General features: G+C 49.7%; 1 protein-coding gene across 1 annotated transcript in view; it reads left to right on the forward strand.

The window, feature by feature from the left end:
• Positions 1-17576, forward strand: part of PHLPP1 (PH domain and leucine rich repeat protein phosphatase 1) — a 171602-nt gene extending 154026 nt beyond the window's left edge. Inside the window, exons 13-17 of the mRNA XM_024580518.4 lie at positions 1992-2122; positions 7004-7108; positions 9966-10160; positions 12741-12969; positions 15381-17576. Coding sequence (XP_024436286.3) covers positions 1992-2122; positions 7004-7108; positions 9966-10160; positions 12741-12969; positions 15381-16508 — 1788 coding nt within the window. The 3' untranslated portion in view covers positions 16509-17576. The remainder of the gene's footprint in view (positions 1-1991; positions 2123-7003; positions 7109-9965; positions 10161-12740; positions 12970-15380) is intronic.
• The last annotated feature ends 408 nt before the right edge of the window (positions 17577-17984 follow it).

Consider the following 17984-nt stretch of genomic DNA (forward strand, 5'->3'; position numbering starts at 1 on the left):
CCTCTGAATTTATTTCTGTCAACGACATGTTTTAAGTTATCCACGCCTGCCAGTCCTTTAGCTCGTGTTTCAGAATTACCCAGTAGATCTTATTTATACCATTTGTTATCTTACCTGTAACGTGTTCCTACTCTACCAACAGAATAAACTGTTATTAACCCGTATTATCCATTTTTCATTAAAGTCGAGTTGACTATTTGTGCACCCATTATTTGTTATTAGAAAAACAAAACAAAAAAGATATGACCATTTCCCATTACAAACATTTAGGTTAAGTGACTTATTGTCCTTGAACTCGAAGTATTAAGGCTACCAAAGGTGATGGGAGTGACGGTGTGGAACAAGTGACGTGGATGAAGCTGTACCTACATGTATGATTGTTTAAGCTTTTGTAATGTTAGTAGTAAGCCTACAAGAAAAAAATAGAGTGTTAACACTAGTAGTGGTAGGATGCTAAATTTAAGGGTAAGTTTTCTAAGCTTTGCTGTTTGTCCAACTTTTTGTAATAGGGTTATAATGTTCTTGTAATAGAAAGTAATTATTTAAAATTGCAATATAATTTTATGTCATTGCTACTGTTTGGAAACGAGAGCATGAAACAATGTTTGTGAAACATTATATTGTTTGAAGTCAGTTAATATATTTCTCCAAAAATAGAGATTCTCATTTTACCCAGTCTCTACCCCTCCCCAATCCATTATGCATTTAACTTCTCTAAGAATTTTTCCAGATAAAGACGATTTTGGCCACTTTTTAGATTCTGAAATTCTTGGATACAATCTGCTTTCAAACTATCCAAAGAATTTTAATAGGCTCTTTGGGGCATTTTTTAAAATAAAGAGTAAGGTGCCAGCTCAAGCCAGATAACTGAGTGCTTTCCACTCCATCCTGCTGAACTGTGGGCCCACACTCCCCTGTCCAGAAAAATGACCGGCCAGTCTTGTTCTCGCGGGTGCACAGTCAGCCTTCTGCCCTGGCTCCCTGCTCCCAAAGCAGAAGCGCAACACCCCCAATTAGGGCTTACCTCATTGGAGTCTGACCTGGGTCTTGTGAGAAAGGAGGTATTCCCATTCACAGATAACAGGAAATTCATGTTCTTTAAAAAAAAATTTTGTTGTTGTTGTATTATAGTTGTCCCAATCCACCTCCCCACCCCCACTGCCTTGCTCTCGGTTGCCCTGCCAGCCCCTTCTCCCTCCCACAGTCAGTCCCCACCCTGTTGTCCTTGTCCCTGGGCCACACGTTCCTGTTCCTTGACTGGACCCTTCCCCTTCTTTCCCCCTCCCCTCCAGTCGCTGTCAGTCTATTCCTTGTTTCCTTGCCTCGGGGTCAGTTTTGCTTGTTTGTTTATTTTGTGTTCTAATCAACACGCTGACCCTTTTTGTGCCTGTTTTCTTGGTGAGAGGAGGCGAGCAGTTGCTGGAGGGAGGATTGGGTATTCAGTGCCTGGAGGGCAGGGTCCGTACTTGATTCAAGCCTTTTTCTCCTGCGTATAGTAGACGGCCCATCTGCAGCCCATCTGCTAGTCTTTTAGCAATTTCTTAGTTTTGAAGTATCTCATTTTGAGTATTGGTGCTCTGCCTTTTCCTCATTTTGCATGTTTTTTGTTTGTTGTTTTAAGAAGTTCAATTTTGATGTTGTAACCCTAACCCTCATGGCCACGCCAGGGGCACGGATTCTGTCAGCACTAAGAAAAACTATCCTTAGGATTTTTCAGTTAATACTTTTAAAATGTAGAGATAAACTTAGAAGGATAAAGATGGGGAGAATAAAGAGCATGGAAGGTTTTGGGGGGGTTTTTTTGGCATTATTCAAAGAGAGTAAAAATGTAAACCACATTTAGCAAAATCTGTGTCCCACATCCCTGGCCGGGCAGCAGCCCAGCTGCCTCTGAGCAGTACTGTGTTGTGAGCGGTCAGCCGGGTTCTGCTTTGCAGCGTGGGAACAGAGAGCCTCCTGACCACCTCTCCTTGTTTCTTCTTGTCCTTCAGTGCGTGGACCTGAGCTGCAATGAGCTCAGCGAGGTCACTTTACCCGAAAACCTGCCCCCAAAGCTGCAAGAACTAGACCTGACGGGAAACCCCCGGCTGGCCCTGGATCACAAAACCCTGGAACTGCTGAAGTAAGTGTCGGGCGAAGCGCCGCAGGCCTGTCCCTGTCCGCTGACAGCGGGGTTGTAACTGAGGGAACACCGAGCGGGTTGTCACTCCGGGTTGTAACAAGCAGTCCGGGGCACCCTGACTTACCAGCGGTGTCTGCACACATTGGAAGTGATTCGCGAGTCTGTACTTTACCAAAATGGAGGGCCAAGAAAAACTCCAGTAGCTGGACCCTCAGTGTCCTTCTGGAAATTTGTTTAGAAAATAGCCAAACGAAGAGCAACAAGACAACTGGGTTCAAAGTGGAACACAGGAGATAGAGACAGTGGGAGAGCGATGAATGACTAAGACACAGACTTGTATCTCAGTCGCTGATAACACGGGTGATGTGCGAAGCAGAGGTCCCCGCAGGATTTTGAGAGAGATGAGTAACGTGGGAAAATGAACAGTTTGGAAGTAAAATCCCAATTATTGAGACAAAGTTGGGAGTGTGGGATAGTCAGATCCTGCGAGGTTCTCTTCGTGTTACGGGAAAGAGTTCACTGGCACTCTGTCTTTCTCGATGCTGACGGAGAATTCCAGGTTGAAGCTCTCTGTCGAACACTAAAGGTAACCTCACTAGAACAGATGTCTCTACAGGAATGTTATCACAGAACGCTAGGTGTCTAAAGATAGAATTGTACTGCACAGTTGAATGTTATACAGCCATTACAATCGATGGTTTACAGGAATATTACTACTCAAGGTCTCCCCAGTATAATGTTAGTGAAGAAAATGTCAGTGAAGAAACTTGTATAGTGTCATTCCACTTTTTACAGAATAAAGTTCCGTGCACCGGGTGGTACATCTGTGTGTGTTAGAAAGTGCCTGAAAGGATATTTAAAAAAATGTTAAAATAGTGTTATTCTCAGCTTAATAGGATTTGGGGCAGTTTTAATTTTCTTTAAACCTGTCTGAATTTTTGGACTTTTTGGCTGTACATCTTAAAGTAACAGTCTTGGACATCCGTGACCATTGTGTGGGCCTCACGTGCTTAAACCCGTGGCAGTGTCTGCATGAGAGGCATCCTCTGCGACCTTAGGAAAACCTGGAAAAGGAGAGTAGAGTGTTGCAAAGAGAAGTAGTACAAATACTGCTTTTGGTCCACCAAAACTATCCTAACCTCTAGTGCAGACCAAAATTTGAAAATCATTTAAGGTGATTCTGGATGGAATTGGCCCAATTCATGCCAATTTGCTGATATTTTAACTACTTAATGAGAATATTGATTTTGGTATGTGATTAAAGACACTGGTGGGGTAGAGTGTCCTTGGGAAGCCAAGGGGACTGGGTTCTCTCCGCTGTTTCAGGGCCCGGCTGTGCAGCCTTGGCCTGAATGCCTCAGGCTGTCCAGGCCTCAGTTTCTTCATCTCTAGGCTGAGGAGGGTGAGACATACTCTGAAGGTGCTTCTCAGAACAGAGAGTCCATGTATGATCAAAATACATTCCATAGGTATCCAGATAACTTTGAGTAGTTTTACAAATATCCTACAAAATTTTAAGAATTATTACATCAAAATCTGTTAATAAATGCAACTGGCTGTTTGGAGAAAAATAAAAAGTTGAATTCTTATCTCACACGAAATAAATTCCAGCAAAATTAAAGAGTTAGCTCTCTAAAATGAATTCATATTTGAAAGTAAGAAGAAATCAACCTTGGATAGCATGACTCAATTGGTTGGAGTATCATCCCATAGACCAAGGGGCCGCAGGTTCGGTTCCCGGTCAGAGCACAGGCCTGGGTTGCAGGTTCGGTCCCCGGTAGGGCGTGTATGAGAGGCAACCCATCGATGTTTGTCTCTGGCATCAGTGTTTCGCTTCCTTCCTTCCCCTCTCTAAGCATGTCCTCTTGTGAGGACAAGTAAATAAGTATGTAAATAAACGTGAGAAGAAGTCATATGAATATATTCACAAGCCAGAAAAGGACTTTTTAGGCCAAAAAGGGGCAGAAGGATCACAAGAAGGGAAACCATATGTGCAGATTTGTTTTGATATTTATGTGAGGTATATTTAGATACAAAAATACCTTCTATGCATAAAAGGTTTATATGTCTTTTATAAAAGCTACCAAGAGTAAATCTAAAAGGAGTGACAAGGAATGACAAACTAAGAAGAAACTTTGGCAAAAATATGAAAATAAAAGCATTAATATTTAATAGAAAATGTTCTTAAGTCTGTAAAAAAATACTCAAAACAAGTGAAGGACATTAACATTTAAGAAAAGAAATACAGATAGTAACATGAAAAGATGGTGTTCAGCTTTACTGGTACATCAAGGAACTATAAGAGATTGAAACGGTAATGATTTTCCCCCTCAGCTGGTGCTCCCAGGGGACTGTAAGTGCACACAGCTTTTCTTAAAGCCAGTGGCTCTGTGTGCCAAGCTTCTAAATATATTCCCATGCTGAGACCAAGGTTTTCTCTGGCAAAAACTTATTCTAAAAAATAATCAGAAATGTGTTTATTTTGGATATAGTGTTTATGTTGGATATTTTTGATATAATCATCAAGATATGTCTAATTTTATTGAGGATCAATGTAAAACGATGGAAAATGCCCATGATTTAATCAGAAAAAAAGACGCAAAGCCGTAGATAGATAGAAAGACAGACACACCCACCCACGCAGTGCTACACGTGCGTTATAGAGAACATCCGCTTGTTAAAGTCCCTGCAATGAGCACATATTATTGGAGTGGCTGGGCTATTGTAGTGAAGCACCTGTGTGCTGTCAGGCTTCAAAAAAAAGCAACAGGCAATGAAATCACAATACTCTTATGTGAAAACATTACCTTCTGTTTAACATACAGAAGATTGTGGCTTTTTAGCGACACGGGAGAGCTTCCGTATCTGAAGTATTGCTTGGCCTGCTTGGTCTGCGTGAGCCAGGGTAAGTGCGTCTGCTGACCCTGCTGTGCGACTGAGCTCCAACTCCCGGATGCCTCAGACTCACTGGAGGAAGATGTGCAAGAGTCAAAATTCAGGTCACTCGGGGCAGCTGCTCAGCCCCACTGTGTTCAGCGAGGCTGAGAATGAGAAATTGCTGCTTCACGGGAAAGGATTATGGGGGAGTTTGAGGATTATGTATTCTTTCATAATCAGGCTAGGAAATGGAATTATTCTTTGAAGGCTCAGTGTTCTGTCTGTAAAAAAAAGTATAAATGTCTTTAGAAATGAGCCTTCAGCCTTCCCCTAGAATGCAGAAAGGTAGCAGAGTTGCAGAGAGCGAGGCTTTCCTGTGTGCTTTGAGAAACCATTGCATTGCTTGGCGTCGCCCAGGGGCAGCATTTGGCGCCCAGTCATGCGGAGCGCTGGCAGGGCTGCCTGTCTTTCATAGCTCTCCTCTCGGACTGGTGGGGTTGAAAACTTTGAAAGGAGGGGAGGTATAGATCTCCGTACTGTAAAACGAGGTACTAATTCGATTTGGGGATTTTCTGTTGGTACTGTCCATGATTTTTATGTTTTCCAGCTTTTTAGGATAAAGGGACGAGTGGATGTTTGCTGGTAATTGAGAGTAGAATCTCTGCTTTATTGAAACGTTTTTAAATTTCACAAAAGTGCCACCAACTATGTCTAGAATTAAAGTGAATACTATTTGATATCAATTTACTGCTTAGGGTTCTTAAGAGAGGCATTCAGTATTTGTTACATCTTAGAGTTAATGAATGCCAACAGATCATTAAAATTCTCGGAGTCATGAGAGGGTTAGGTGTTGTTTAAGTTAAGAGATTGTACAGATGCTTTTTCTTCTGTTTACGTAAGGTGGGGGTGCTAGTGGCAATTTACAAGTGGGAAGGATTTATTTCACCATGTGGCAGCCAGCCTTTTAAAAAATCGACTTCACATCTGTATGACTTCCTGTGCAGGGCACCGAGTGCGGTCTAGGAGGCTGGTCTGTAATGAACCCCATTTGAGAGTGTGCCCTTTTCGTATTTCAGTTGTGGGTCCTCTTGGGCCGGTTACAGCATATGGGGGCAGAGGCGAGATAGGAACCTGTCTTCTAGTTCAAATACACAGAGTTAACGTGTCATTTACGGAAATTCTCTTTGTTTACTTTGTAATTTTATTGTATTAGCCTTAGCATGGATGGCTGTGCAAGTGAGGAAAGAGTTGGAAGCTTCAGGGGATGGCGAGTCCTCGGTAATACTTGTGAAATATTTTAAGCAGTGATGTGGGCAGAAACTGTTTTTGAGGATGAATGTTGCAGAATTGTCTCACATCCATCCAAACACAATGTAATTGTGACTTAGGTTTTGATCTTTTCAAATCTGGGGTTCGTGTTGTAAGAATGCACACAATTTAGTAGTTAAATTTCCTTTTCCCATGCCAAGGTTGAGAGCCGTTCTGTCCACTCCCAGGAGAGAGCAGCCGTGCAGTGCGACGTGTGTGAAAGTCTCTGATGACTGACGTGGAATGTCGACAGAAACTAGCTTCCACGTTCTGGGTGTTTGCTCCTTCGTTTCCATTGTGAATGTAGTAGCTAGTTATTGTTGCTGACAAATGTTTCAGACATCTTAGGGCCTGGCCAGCAGCTCAGTTGGTTAGAGCATCATCCCAACACGCCAAGGTTCCAGGGTCGATCCCCTGGCAGGGCACACACAAGAATTAACCAACAAATGCGTAGATAAGTCGAACAACAAACTGATGTTCTTTTCTCTCCCTCCCTCTCTCTCTGGTCCCCTTCTCTCTTTTTAAAAAGAAAAATCAGTAAGTAAACATTTAAAAAAAATATTTCAGACACTTAAAACACAATAAGAAATGGTAAGTACAGAGTACTTAGCAGGTCTTTTTTTTTTCTCGGATAAAGGTAGCAACGTGTACATGTTTGGTTTTAACTTTACCCGTCCCTTCTGTTTCTCCTGTTAGTAACATCCGCTGCTTCAAGATTGATCAGCCTTCGTCAGGAGATGCCTCTGGAGCCCCTGCTGTATGGAGCCACGGCTACACTGAAGCCTCAGGGGTGAAAAACAAGTGAGTGGGTGGGGCTTTGAGGGAGAGCCCTCCTGCCCACTGCCCTTCTGTAGCGGGGCCTACGGAAGCCCAGTGCTGGCACCCGCCCGCCTCATGCGATACTTACTGAGCATGTTTCCCCAAAGTCAGGCCACCTCATGACTCAGGTGTGTTTGCACAGGAAGCCGTAGCCCTGCTTGGCATCCCATACTCTCCCTTTGTGAGAGGTGTTGCTAGGATACAGTGTAACTGACACATTATATCTGTGGGAGACTCCATTGTTTGGAGGAGGCATAAGTATTGAAATGCATCCCTGCTCTTTTGAAAAGCCCCTTTCTCTTTCTCTGAAGCCTGTTTACCCAGCAAAACGGGATCATGTTAAAGAAGCGCCCTGGAGTGTCCATATTCGAGATCACTCACACACTCACTCACCAGCCGCTGCTTCTGGGGAGCTGTTTCTGCGATCTGAATGAGCTCAGCAGGCACTTGCTGCCTGTTTTCTGTCGTGTCAGCTGCTTGTCCTGCCACCAGGACAGTCTTTCTGAATTTCTTTCTCTTCCCTGAGATGCCGATGTTGATTTTCCTGAGAACTGTAGTCGAGCTCTTCGGGCTTGCTTGCTTTTCATCAAGAGATGCTAATGAGTCGTACTAGAAAAGTAAAGAACCCTATAAATCCAGTAGTCATAATGGAATTAGCTGTGGCACAAGGACACAGCGTATTGAGAGGAGGGGAGAACAGACAGTGGAGGACGACCCGGTGACAGCTGACATGAGTACTGGACCCCGGGTGCCCACGAGAATCAGTCAGATGGCAACCTTCACCACAGTTCCCAGCCGAGCGAGGGCCATTAAATCAGAGTGGTTTGCAGCCCCGCCCGGTGATTCTGATGCGCACCCAGGTTTGGGAACCAGGGACCAGCTGATACCCATCATGGACAATGAGAGGTGGACTTGCGGGTGCTGTGCTGCCTGCTTTTCTTCGGGATGGGAGGCAGAATCAGCTCGAGCTCTGGACCGACACACTGACGGCCCCCCTCTCAGACAGTGTGCGGCGTCACGCCGAGCAGGGGAGAGGGGGTCCCCGTTTCAACACCCTGCCCCATTTGCCCTCCGTGGCACTTGGGCTCTGTTGTCACATGGTTTCTGTGCACTTTGCACTGTATGACATTGTATTTGGGGGAGAGGGGAACAAATACATTCTGTGGAGTGCTCGAAGTTCCTTCCTAGAGATCTTTCTTTATAGGTTAACAGGCCTCACGTCTTGCTTGCCAACACCAGTATGTAAAATTGCCTTCGAATTCATGAACACCAATGTAAAATCCAAGATTGGTTTTTAAACATCTCTGGATATTAAAATGTTATCCGCTTTTATATATGAATGAAGCAATGACCAATTAATCTTTCTGCATAATTCCTCCTTCCACAATTACTTTCTGAAAAATTTTGTTAGACCACAAGTATGGCGTAAGTATAGAAAAGTATATAAATGGTGAGTGTACAGCTCCGTGAATCACCCTAAAGTGATCCCACCTGCAAATCGCCACCTCAATCAAACACTAGAATGTCACCAGCCCTTCGGAAGTCCCATGCCACCAGGCCCTCATTTTATTTCACTTTTTTACCTTTGGCTTTGCCAGTGGAAGCTTCTCAGGGATTTTCTCTTTGACTTATAGACAGTGTTTTGTAAACAAGGAGCATGCTGCTTGCCATCTTGAGGGGAGGCCAGAACTGTGGTTGTCCCTGCCTCCAGGTCTTGGGAGATGGCTGTGCTCTCCTCTCTCCCCGCCTCCTGCCCTGGGGGCGTCCCTGTCACCTCCCCGTCTGTCATTGCAGATCCCTTGGGGAAACCCAAGCTGGCAGCTTCAGTTGGATAAGTTCGGTTCTTCCTCAGACTGAAAAACAAACAAGAAGCTTCAGCAGAGAGAAAAACCACTACTGTACTTTTAAAAAACACACCTTTTTTTTAATCTCCCTTCTCCCATTTTGACTAGCAAGGGGAGCCTACAGAAGGAAATCGGAATGATAAGATGACCTGACATTATGTTATGCAACTGTACTTTGCCACTAATTGCCATGGGGCTGACTTACTTGAAGAAAAGTGAACAGAGGCAGGAACGCGGCAGAGCGGACTTGGGGTCGGATGGCCCGGCTTTGCATCAGGGCTCTGTGCTTGGTTCCTGAATGACCTTGGGCAGTTAGTTACTCAACCCCTCTGTGTGTGGTTGCTTCTCACACGGCCCTACTGGGGACCTGGCCCACAACTCAGGCATGTGCCCTGGCTGGGAATCGAACCAACAGCCCTTTGGTTCACAGGCCGGCACTCAATCCACTGAGCCACACCAGCCAGGGCTCAACCCCTCTGGTTTAATTTCCTCATCTGTAAAATGGCACTAAAAATACTGCCTGTCTTCATAGGGCTGTTGTCAAGATCCCCTGAGTTACACACAAACGTGTAATGCGTAGCGTGAGACCTTTCGTGTGTTTTCATGTGCTTTTCCTGCATGTTCTCATACTTTGCAATGCTTCAGTTGCTACTCCACTTTTGCCGGATGCGGAGGTTCTCCCGGATAACTTCTTGTGAATACGGACGTAGGGATTTGTAATTGCGTTATTTCCCATGTCTCTCATTCTCTTCTCGCCACCATTTAAAATAATGTCACCAGAAGAAAAGGGCCCGGGGAGCCATGTGTGAAGCACACATGTGTGTCCGTCATTCTTCTTTGCATACACACAGTCGTTCGTAGAAATTAATTGGGGTTAGTTGACCTAATGTTACTCACAAGCCTGGTGGGGTGGACAAATCCAAGAGGAGGTCAAGTTGGGCTGGGCACGGAGACGGGAGGACTAGACGTGGCCCAAATATGTCCTTGCTTTGCAGGCTGTGTGTCGCCGCTCTGTCGGTGAACAACTTTTGCGACAACCGGGAGGCCCTGTACGGCGTATTCGACGGGGACCGGAATGTGGAGGTGCCCTACCTTCTCCAGTGCACGATGAGTGACATCCTGGCGGAGGAGCTGCAGAAAACAAAAAACGAGGAGGAGTACATGGTCAATACCTTCATCGTTATGCAGAGGTACGAATCAGAGCCTCTGCTGCGTGTGTTCTCGTTCTCCTCGAGTGCTGGCCCTCTGGTTAGAAAACCAGGTGCCCACCCAGTAATCTCAAAGCACCGTTGTTGGCTGTGGGCGTCCCAGATGCGTGCAGGCCACTGGCTGTGCCCGAGCATCGGGGATGCGCTGTGTTCTGTCTGAGACACACTGGCGCTTTGAGAGCTTTGTGGGGGTCCATGGCAGGAGATTCGTTTCTTTAGAACTGGATGCCACGGCACATCAGGGCTCCCGGTTTTCACAGCTGGGTAGCACACACTTCCCCTTCCCCGCAAGTCGGCGAGCACCAGCGGCTCTTCAGGCCTTTCGGTGTGGACTTCCTTTGAAATGCATTGTCCTGTCTCAGGCGGTTCACCCTTGCAAACACTGTCCCTGGTTGGAGATGGTGCAATGCTTCGTAAACCTGAGACGGTCAGGTTTTAAGCCGGAACTTCGGTCATTCATCGTGTGTTGTTTTCCCCTTTAGGAAGTGTTCAGGTCAGTGTTACTAGCAGGGTCCAAGGCTGTTGCCTAGAGCTTAAGGTCACTCCAGAAATTTTGGAATGTGCGTACCTTCTAGTGCTGAGTGTTACGAGCATTCCCGCACTCAAAGGACTGCTCCTTCCTTCGTCGCCTCCCTGGCGTGGTGGGCTGTTAAGACATTGTCTGCCTATTAACACTGTTCCGCAGATGCTTGCTTGTGTAGGACCAGGAAGTAGAGAGTGCTCTAAAGGTCACAGGAGTGATGGCTGTCTCTCCTCTCTCCTCTCTCTCTCCCGGGGTCATCTGCCAGAGGAAGTGTCTTTCTGAGAGCGGGAGAGGGTCTCTGCCAAGGCCTGCTGGTGTGGAGAAGCCTTTCAGGTTCCCCCAAGTCATGAATAGCCAGGTCCTCGTGAAGAGCTCAGCAGAGGCAGGCCCAGGGGGGCCTTTGCTGCCAGGCCCCATGCTGTCCCTCAGCTTCTCAGTGGGCCTGCTGCCCACAGCTCATGTTTAACGGGTCTTTTAGATGTCCTCGTCATTATTCCAAATACCGTAATGCCACAAACCGTACCCAGTGGGACAGGCTCTGATGCCGATTGTGTTCTACTGACGGGCAATTCAGCTACAGAGAGATGAAGCACATTGTGCTGGGAGCCGGTCGAGGGTGCAGCCGGAATTGGACCTTAGGCAGCACGACCCCAGAGAATGGGCGGACTACCAGGGACATCTGCCTCCTTCTCTGTGTTGATCCCCGCCTTGTCCTGCAGAAAGACAAACAGATAACATCCACACAACCCACACGCCCTCCACACACGCCCTCCACACACGCCCTCCACACACTTCCAGGAAGTCTGCTTGTTGTCGACCCTCTAGCACTGGATAAGAATTAAAAGCCTAAGAACCTTGAACTCTGATTATTTGCTGTGCTTGCCACAGGACAGCGCCCCACTTCTGGCCTTGCTCAGGGTCATCACTGAGGCTCTGCAGGAGAGAAAGCAATGGTGCATCGGCAGTGCCTTGAGCCAAACCCGGCCGGGGTGTCCAGGAGTTGGGGTTTGAGACCCAAACTGCTGGCCCATGTTCGGGGTCATTCACGAGCCTCTGGCTTTCCCTGTTTACGAATAGGATGTGGACGTGTGGTGGTCTTTTCTCGGGGGACTTGGACGGACTTGGTGCAACAGGCTGATGCACAACCAGGCAGCCCTGGCTCCCGTTGCTGGTGGTGTCACCTGACCTGGACAGGGGACGGGAGCTGGCAGAACCTGAGGGTCTGCCCTTGTAACAGGTGTCTGTCCATCCGAACCACGTGCTCCTGCGCACTCAGGGTCAGCGGGGCCTGGCCGGCACCACCATCCGCGGGGCTTCCCTTGATGGTCAGGCCTGCAGGTGCTCTGTGTAATCAGCAGTCAGTGGATCGACGGTCACGAACGAAAGTGCTTCGGAGCTTGAATACCAGAATGTCCTTTCTCTGAATGTTCTAGAACTGGCATTACTGGTCCAGCAAGTCTTCACCATCTAGAGCAAGAACACAGGTGGCCCAGTACAGCAGCGCTCTCCCCAGCAGACCCCTGTGTTAACAGGGGAGAGGGTGGCCAGGCAACTTTGAGGCCTGTGTATCGGCGGATGTGGCATCTCACACCTGTCCCCATGGAAGCGGTCCCTTCAGTGCTCCTCTCTGGGGAGCAGGGGGCTTAGAGAGGTGTTGGGGGAGCAGTGCGCGCTCGTTTGCCCACTGTCTCTGGAGTGTGCTGCTCTGGGAGTAGTGGTGGGGGCTGGGCACGGCGGGACAGGGACTCGTCCATTGCATATAAGCTCTGTGGGCTTCCCCCTGGTGGGGAGCAGACCCTTCTTTGTGAGGAGTGCGTGTCAGCATTCACGGGCCCATGTCCTATGAGAAGGTGAGTGGGGCCTGGGGTGATGAAGAGGCTCACTCCCACCCCAGGTTCTGTTCCCCCCGCCCTGTCCACTCACTCGCACCCCAGGTTCTGTTCCCCCCACCCTGCCCAGTGGACAGTCCTCTGTTCCGTCAGCGAAACAGACGCGTGACCGGCTGTGTGGGGCCTTCACACTCTCTCTTTGGGTTCCAGGAAACTTGGAACTGCGGGGCAGAAACTTGGAGGTGCCGCTGTCCTTTGTCACATCAGGCATGACCCTGTGGACCCAGGAGGGTCCTTCACCTTGACCTCTGCTAATGTGGGCAAGTGCCAGACGGTTCTCTGTCGCAACGGGAAGCCGCTGCCTCTGTCCAGGTCGTACATCATGAGCTGTGAGGAGGAACTGAAGAGAATTAAACAGCACAAGGCCATTATCACTGAGGTGAGGGGGAGGGGGGGCCATTCTCCTCAGGGGTGGGGACGAAGGGCCAGGGGGCGTGTGGCTGAAGCCAGCCAGAGACCATTCTCCTCCAAAGAATTTCTTTAAAGCTGGTTTAAGTTGGAATTCCAAATCCCTAATGTCACAAAGCAAACTCTTTGTATGACATGCGAGGACATGTAATGCACAGAACATTGGTCATTTGTCAGTGGTCTGTCTGTGTCAGGGGTGCGCTGACCCATCTGGTCCTCACGGACGCGCTGGTTTGGCTGCTGGTTGAGGGCTCCGCCCCTGAGATCATCACACTGCTGGCATCCCTGTCCTCGCTGTACCCGTGGGCTGTGACCTTCAAACCTTGCCTCAGTTTCCTCATCTGTAAAGTGGGCATAGTAATACATCGGCCCTGTCTGACAAGGCTTCTGTACCAGTGGAAATGGACTACCTGTTCTTTTGGGTCACACCCCCAGTCCATTTGAATACGGCAGGGAATGGTTTTCAGCCAAGGGTGATTTTGCCCCAGGAGGACATTTCGCAGCCCTGGCAGACTTGGTTTGTTGTCACAGCTGGGGCAGGGGTGCAGGCACAGGGCACCCCGAAGCAGCAGCAGCAGCGAGGTGGGTGCGGCCCAGCATGTCAGCCATGCCCTGCTGAGAAAGGCCGGTGAGGCCATCTGCACTGAAGCCAGGTCCCTGGCAGTGCAACCCCTGTGGGCAGCCCTGCTCCAGGCACCAGCTCCTCGTACGATACTGCCACCTGCTGGGCGCTGATCAGTGTCGGGGATACAGAAGTGGCCCCCGCAGACTCACAGGAGGTGTCCACTCTTGCATTGTTGGGAAAGCCCACAGGCCTTGTGTATGTAGCCCAGGAGGACAGGGGCGACAGTTTGTAGAGAAGAAGTCTGTTGAGTCCAGATAGGCTTTGAAAGGGACCATGAGGCAGACGGAGACGTGGGATCCGCAGCGAGTCTGGGAGTGAGTTTGTGGGTTGGTTTCAGGCCCCTGCCTGCCTGTTCTGGAAGCAGAGTGGATTCGAACACACCGTCTCAGGGAGCGGAGCGGTATGAGATGGGACAGGATGTGTAGAGTTAAACGCTCAGGTCAGCGGTTTCTGTACGTAAGTGCAGAACTGTTCAGTTTTCTCTGCCTCTCCTCCCCTCACTTTGTCTGCACTGCAGAGTATGCAACCCCTTTGGTCTTGTTACTTCTCTACTTGGAGGCGTGCCCCCAAGACGCACACACGTGCACACAGACAAGCACAGCACAGGCGCACGACTATTGGTTCTGCTGGGGTGAGAACAGCCAGGGTGATTTCTGGCAAATTCCACACTTCAGGGAGCAACGAATTACAGGAGTACAATCAAGAGGGCTGAAGACTGGGCTTGACGACTCGTTTCAGTGATTTGCCTCCTAGGAACTCTGCCTGCTGGTGTGCGTGGCAAGGCAGGCTTGTCTGTGCAGGTGCACAAGGCACCCCTAGAATGCCAAGCAGACGCCTTGCAAAATCCCCAGGGAAAAAGGCAGGAGTTAGAAAGGAAACGGCCAGTGTCTGGAAGAAACACTGGCTTTCAAGGGAGATGGTGGGACCATCTCTGTTACCGCGTCCTAGACACACACTGGAAGTGGCATTTGTCATAATGGAGGTTCCCTGGGACAGTTGTTAAAAATAGGAGCATGGAGAGGCACACGATGGGCCTGAGACCCTCAAACTTGAACAAAGAACCAAGCGGTTCACAGGGTCACCCCTCCCCCATCCAGCTTCAGGGTAAAGGTCTTTTACCAGCCCGTGGTCTGAAACTTTGGCTCATGGTTTACATGGCATGGACCCAACTGGGCTAAAGCCGAGGGACTTTGTCTCCCCTACTTACCACCAGCAAAGCCAGTTCTCGGAAGTGATGGGAACTGGCCCTTCTCCCTTAGCATCTGCCTCTCCAGTGTAGGCATTCTGACCCAGTGAGTCACAAAAAGAGTCTCTCCACCAGTATTTTTCTACCTTCCTAAGTTTAAAACAGTGTCACCTCTGGGCCTTGTGGCTGATGGGCTGTTGGAGAGAAGTGATTGGGGCATTATTTTGAATCAGACCTGCCTCGGCTGTCTGCTCAGGATGGGCTTACTTCAGGCCCTCCCTCCCCTGTGGGCTGCAGGAAGAGCAGGGCCCCTGCCTCGCTCTGTCAGGCCAGATGGTGGTTTGCTGTAGAAGCCAGTGTGAACACGGCCCTCCTTCTCCCTCCTGTGTCCGACCTGCCCAGGCCACTGCCCCAGGTTTCTCATAACAGATGGACCCTCGCCACTCCTCACAGACTGCGCAGCCCTTCCCTTTGTGGCCCGGCTTTCTCCCTGGGGTCCCGGCAGGAGCCCGGAGGGAAGTTGCCGCCTGTGCTCTGTGTTAACCTCTGCTTGGAAACCCTGTTCTTCCAGGACGGCAAGGTGAACGGAGTGACCGAGTCCACACGCATCCTGGGATACACTTTCCTCCACCCCAGCGTGGTGCCCCGCCCCCACGTGCAGTCTGTGCCCCTGACCCCGCAGGACGAGTTCTTCATCCTGGGCAGTAAAGGCTTGTGGGACAGCCTGTCCATGGAGGAGGCGGTGGCGGCCGTGCGCAACGTGCCCGACGCCCTGGCCGCAGCTAAGAAGCTGTGCACCCTGGCGCAGAGCTACGGCTGCCGCGACAGCCTCAGCGCCGTGGTGGTGCAGCTGAGCGTCACCGAGGACAGCTTCTGCTGCTGTGAGCTGGGCGCTGGTGGGGCGATGCCGCCGCCCAGCCCTGGCATCTTCCCTCCCTCGGTCAGCATGGTGATCAAGGACCGGCCAGCGGATGGGCTCGGCGGGCCGTCCTCCAGCAGCGGCATGGCCTCGGAGATCAGCAGCGAGCTGTCCACCTCTGAGATGAGCAGCGAGGTGGGCTCCACGGCCTCTGACGAGCCCCCGCCCGGGGCCCTGAGCGAGAGCGGCCCTGCCTTCCCCAGCGAGCAGCGCTGCCTGCTGCACCCCGCCTGCCTGCCCAGCTCCTTCCAGCGCCAGCTGTCCAGTGCCACGTTTTCCAGCGCCTTCTCCGACAACGGCCTGGACAGCGATGATGAAGAGCCGATCGAGGGTGTCTTCAGCAACGGCAGCCGGGTGGAGGTGGAGGTGGACATCCACTGCGGCCGCGCCAAGGACAGGGACAAGTCGCAGCCCCTGCTGCACGTGCAGGCCGAGGCCAGCGACGAGGGCATTGTCATCAGCGCCAACGAGGATGAGCCGGGGCTGCCCAGGAAGGCGGACTTTGCTGCCGTGGGGACCATCGGGCGCCGGAGGGCGAACGGCTCCGTGGCGCCGCAGGAAAGGAGCCACAACGTGATAGAGGTAGCGACAGACGCGCCTCTTCGGAAGCCTGGAGGCTACTTTGCGGCCCCTGCCCAGCCGGACCCGGAGGATCAGTTCATCATCCCCCCGGAGCTGGAGGAGGAGGTCAAGGAGATCATGAAACACCACCAGCAGCAGCAGCCGCTGCGGCCGTGCCCAGGGGACCCGCTGCCGGACGACTGCGACACACCGCTATGACCGCCGGCTCCCTAAAAATAAACGCACCTGGAAAGGCTGAGTGGCAGAGTCTCCCGGGCTCGCGTTAACCAGGGGTTTGCTCTGAGCCCGTCTCCCAGACTCTCCCGCCTGTCTTTGCAGCCAGTCTGTAGGTTCTCCCTGCTGGTGATTTTTAAAATAATTACCACTTTTCTTCTAGCGATGCTTTACCAATATGATTTAAATTTGTTAACTTCTTTTCCTAACGTATCAGATGTGTAAAGACAAAGAACAAAAGGTTTAATATATTACAGAGAAACAGTTAATGATAATGTAATATTTTTTAAAATGGCTTTTTATTGTTTTGTTTGGAAGGCAGGGCAGGTTGCCGTTGCTAAATGATTTAATAATATTGTAATTCTGGGGGGAAAGGCTTTTTTTTTTGTCTTGAAAATGATAGACATTTGTAGAATATGGAGACTAACTCCTAGGAGTTGCTTTACTCTGTCAGGTGACTTAAGTCACTGGGATTCACTAATTTTCTCTGAGAGAACAGTTGATTGAGAAATTTCTATTGTAAATAGCTCAGTGTTGTATAGTGTTGCTTCTGATGTTCTGTAGTTTGGGCGTGAGGACACAGTCTAAACAACTGACTCCCCTCCTCCCTGGAGCCTCCCTGCCCACGCCCCCTCCTCACCCAGCGCTAGTCCATCATTAAATGTGAGGCTGAGCGGCGAAGAGCGTGTCCGTTAGAATGAGGTGCCTCTTAGGCCACTGCAGACAAACCTGCACCCGAGGGGCCTCTGTACCTTCTCCTGCCCCCCGCCCCGGCCCACCCAGCCCCCTGACTCTCGCAGTCACTTTTTAATCGTGTTCCTTACTGCCGCCGCCACGGTCAGCATGGTTGTGTAGCGTTCCGTTAGGCCATTTACATACCAAGAGTTCTATTACAGCAGAATGCACAGATGAACATGTCGTAATTTTTGTTACAATAAACACAAAATTTACAAGTACTGCTCCCATCTGCTTTTGTCTCAGTGGCCAGATGTGCCTTGCAGACAGTCACCACGGCTTGGGCTGGGCGTGGAGCAACGAGGTAGACCGTTGATGTCGTCAGATATTTTGACTCTGAGGGTTTTTTTTTTTTTTTTTTGGAAGGGAAAAACACCCAACAGGTTAACCGACATTGAATGAGGTAGTGACATCGACCTTGAGATTAACAGCAGAAGTAGTTGATCTTGTGGCCTTTCTATGTCTCGTTATTATGTAGCCCAGGTATTAAAAGGGGACTAGACAGAGGTTGCAAAGACGGGATCTCTGGAAACCCTCTCCCACAGAGCCACACCCGTTTCCAACTCTCTCAGGGGCCCCTGAAGCACAAGATCAGGTTAGTCACCTTCATCTGAACAGTGAAAATCAGAAGCTAGTTGGCTCAGTCCCCACCACTAGGACAAGTGATGCTCGCACGGTGCAGCCCACCAGGAAGGCCCCAGAGGAGGCTCCTCTCAGCCCAGTGAG

This window comes from Desmodus rotundus, chromosome 10, assembly GCF_022682495.2.
Source record: "Desmodus rotundus isolate HL8 chromosome 10, HLdesRot8A.1, whole genome shotgun sequence".
Taxonomy (NCBI): Eukaryota; Metazoa; Chordata; class Mammalia; order Chiroptera; family Phyllostomidae; genus Desmodus; species Desmodus rotundus.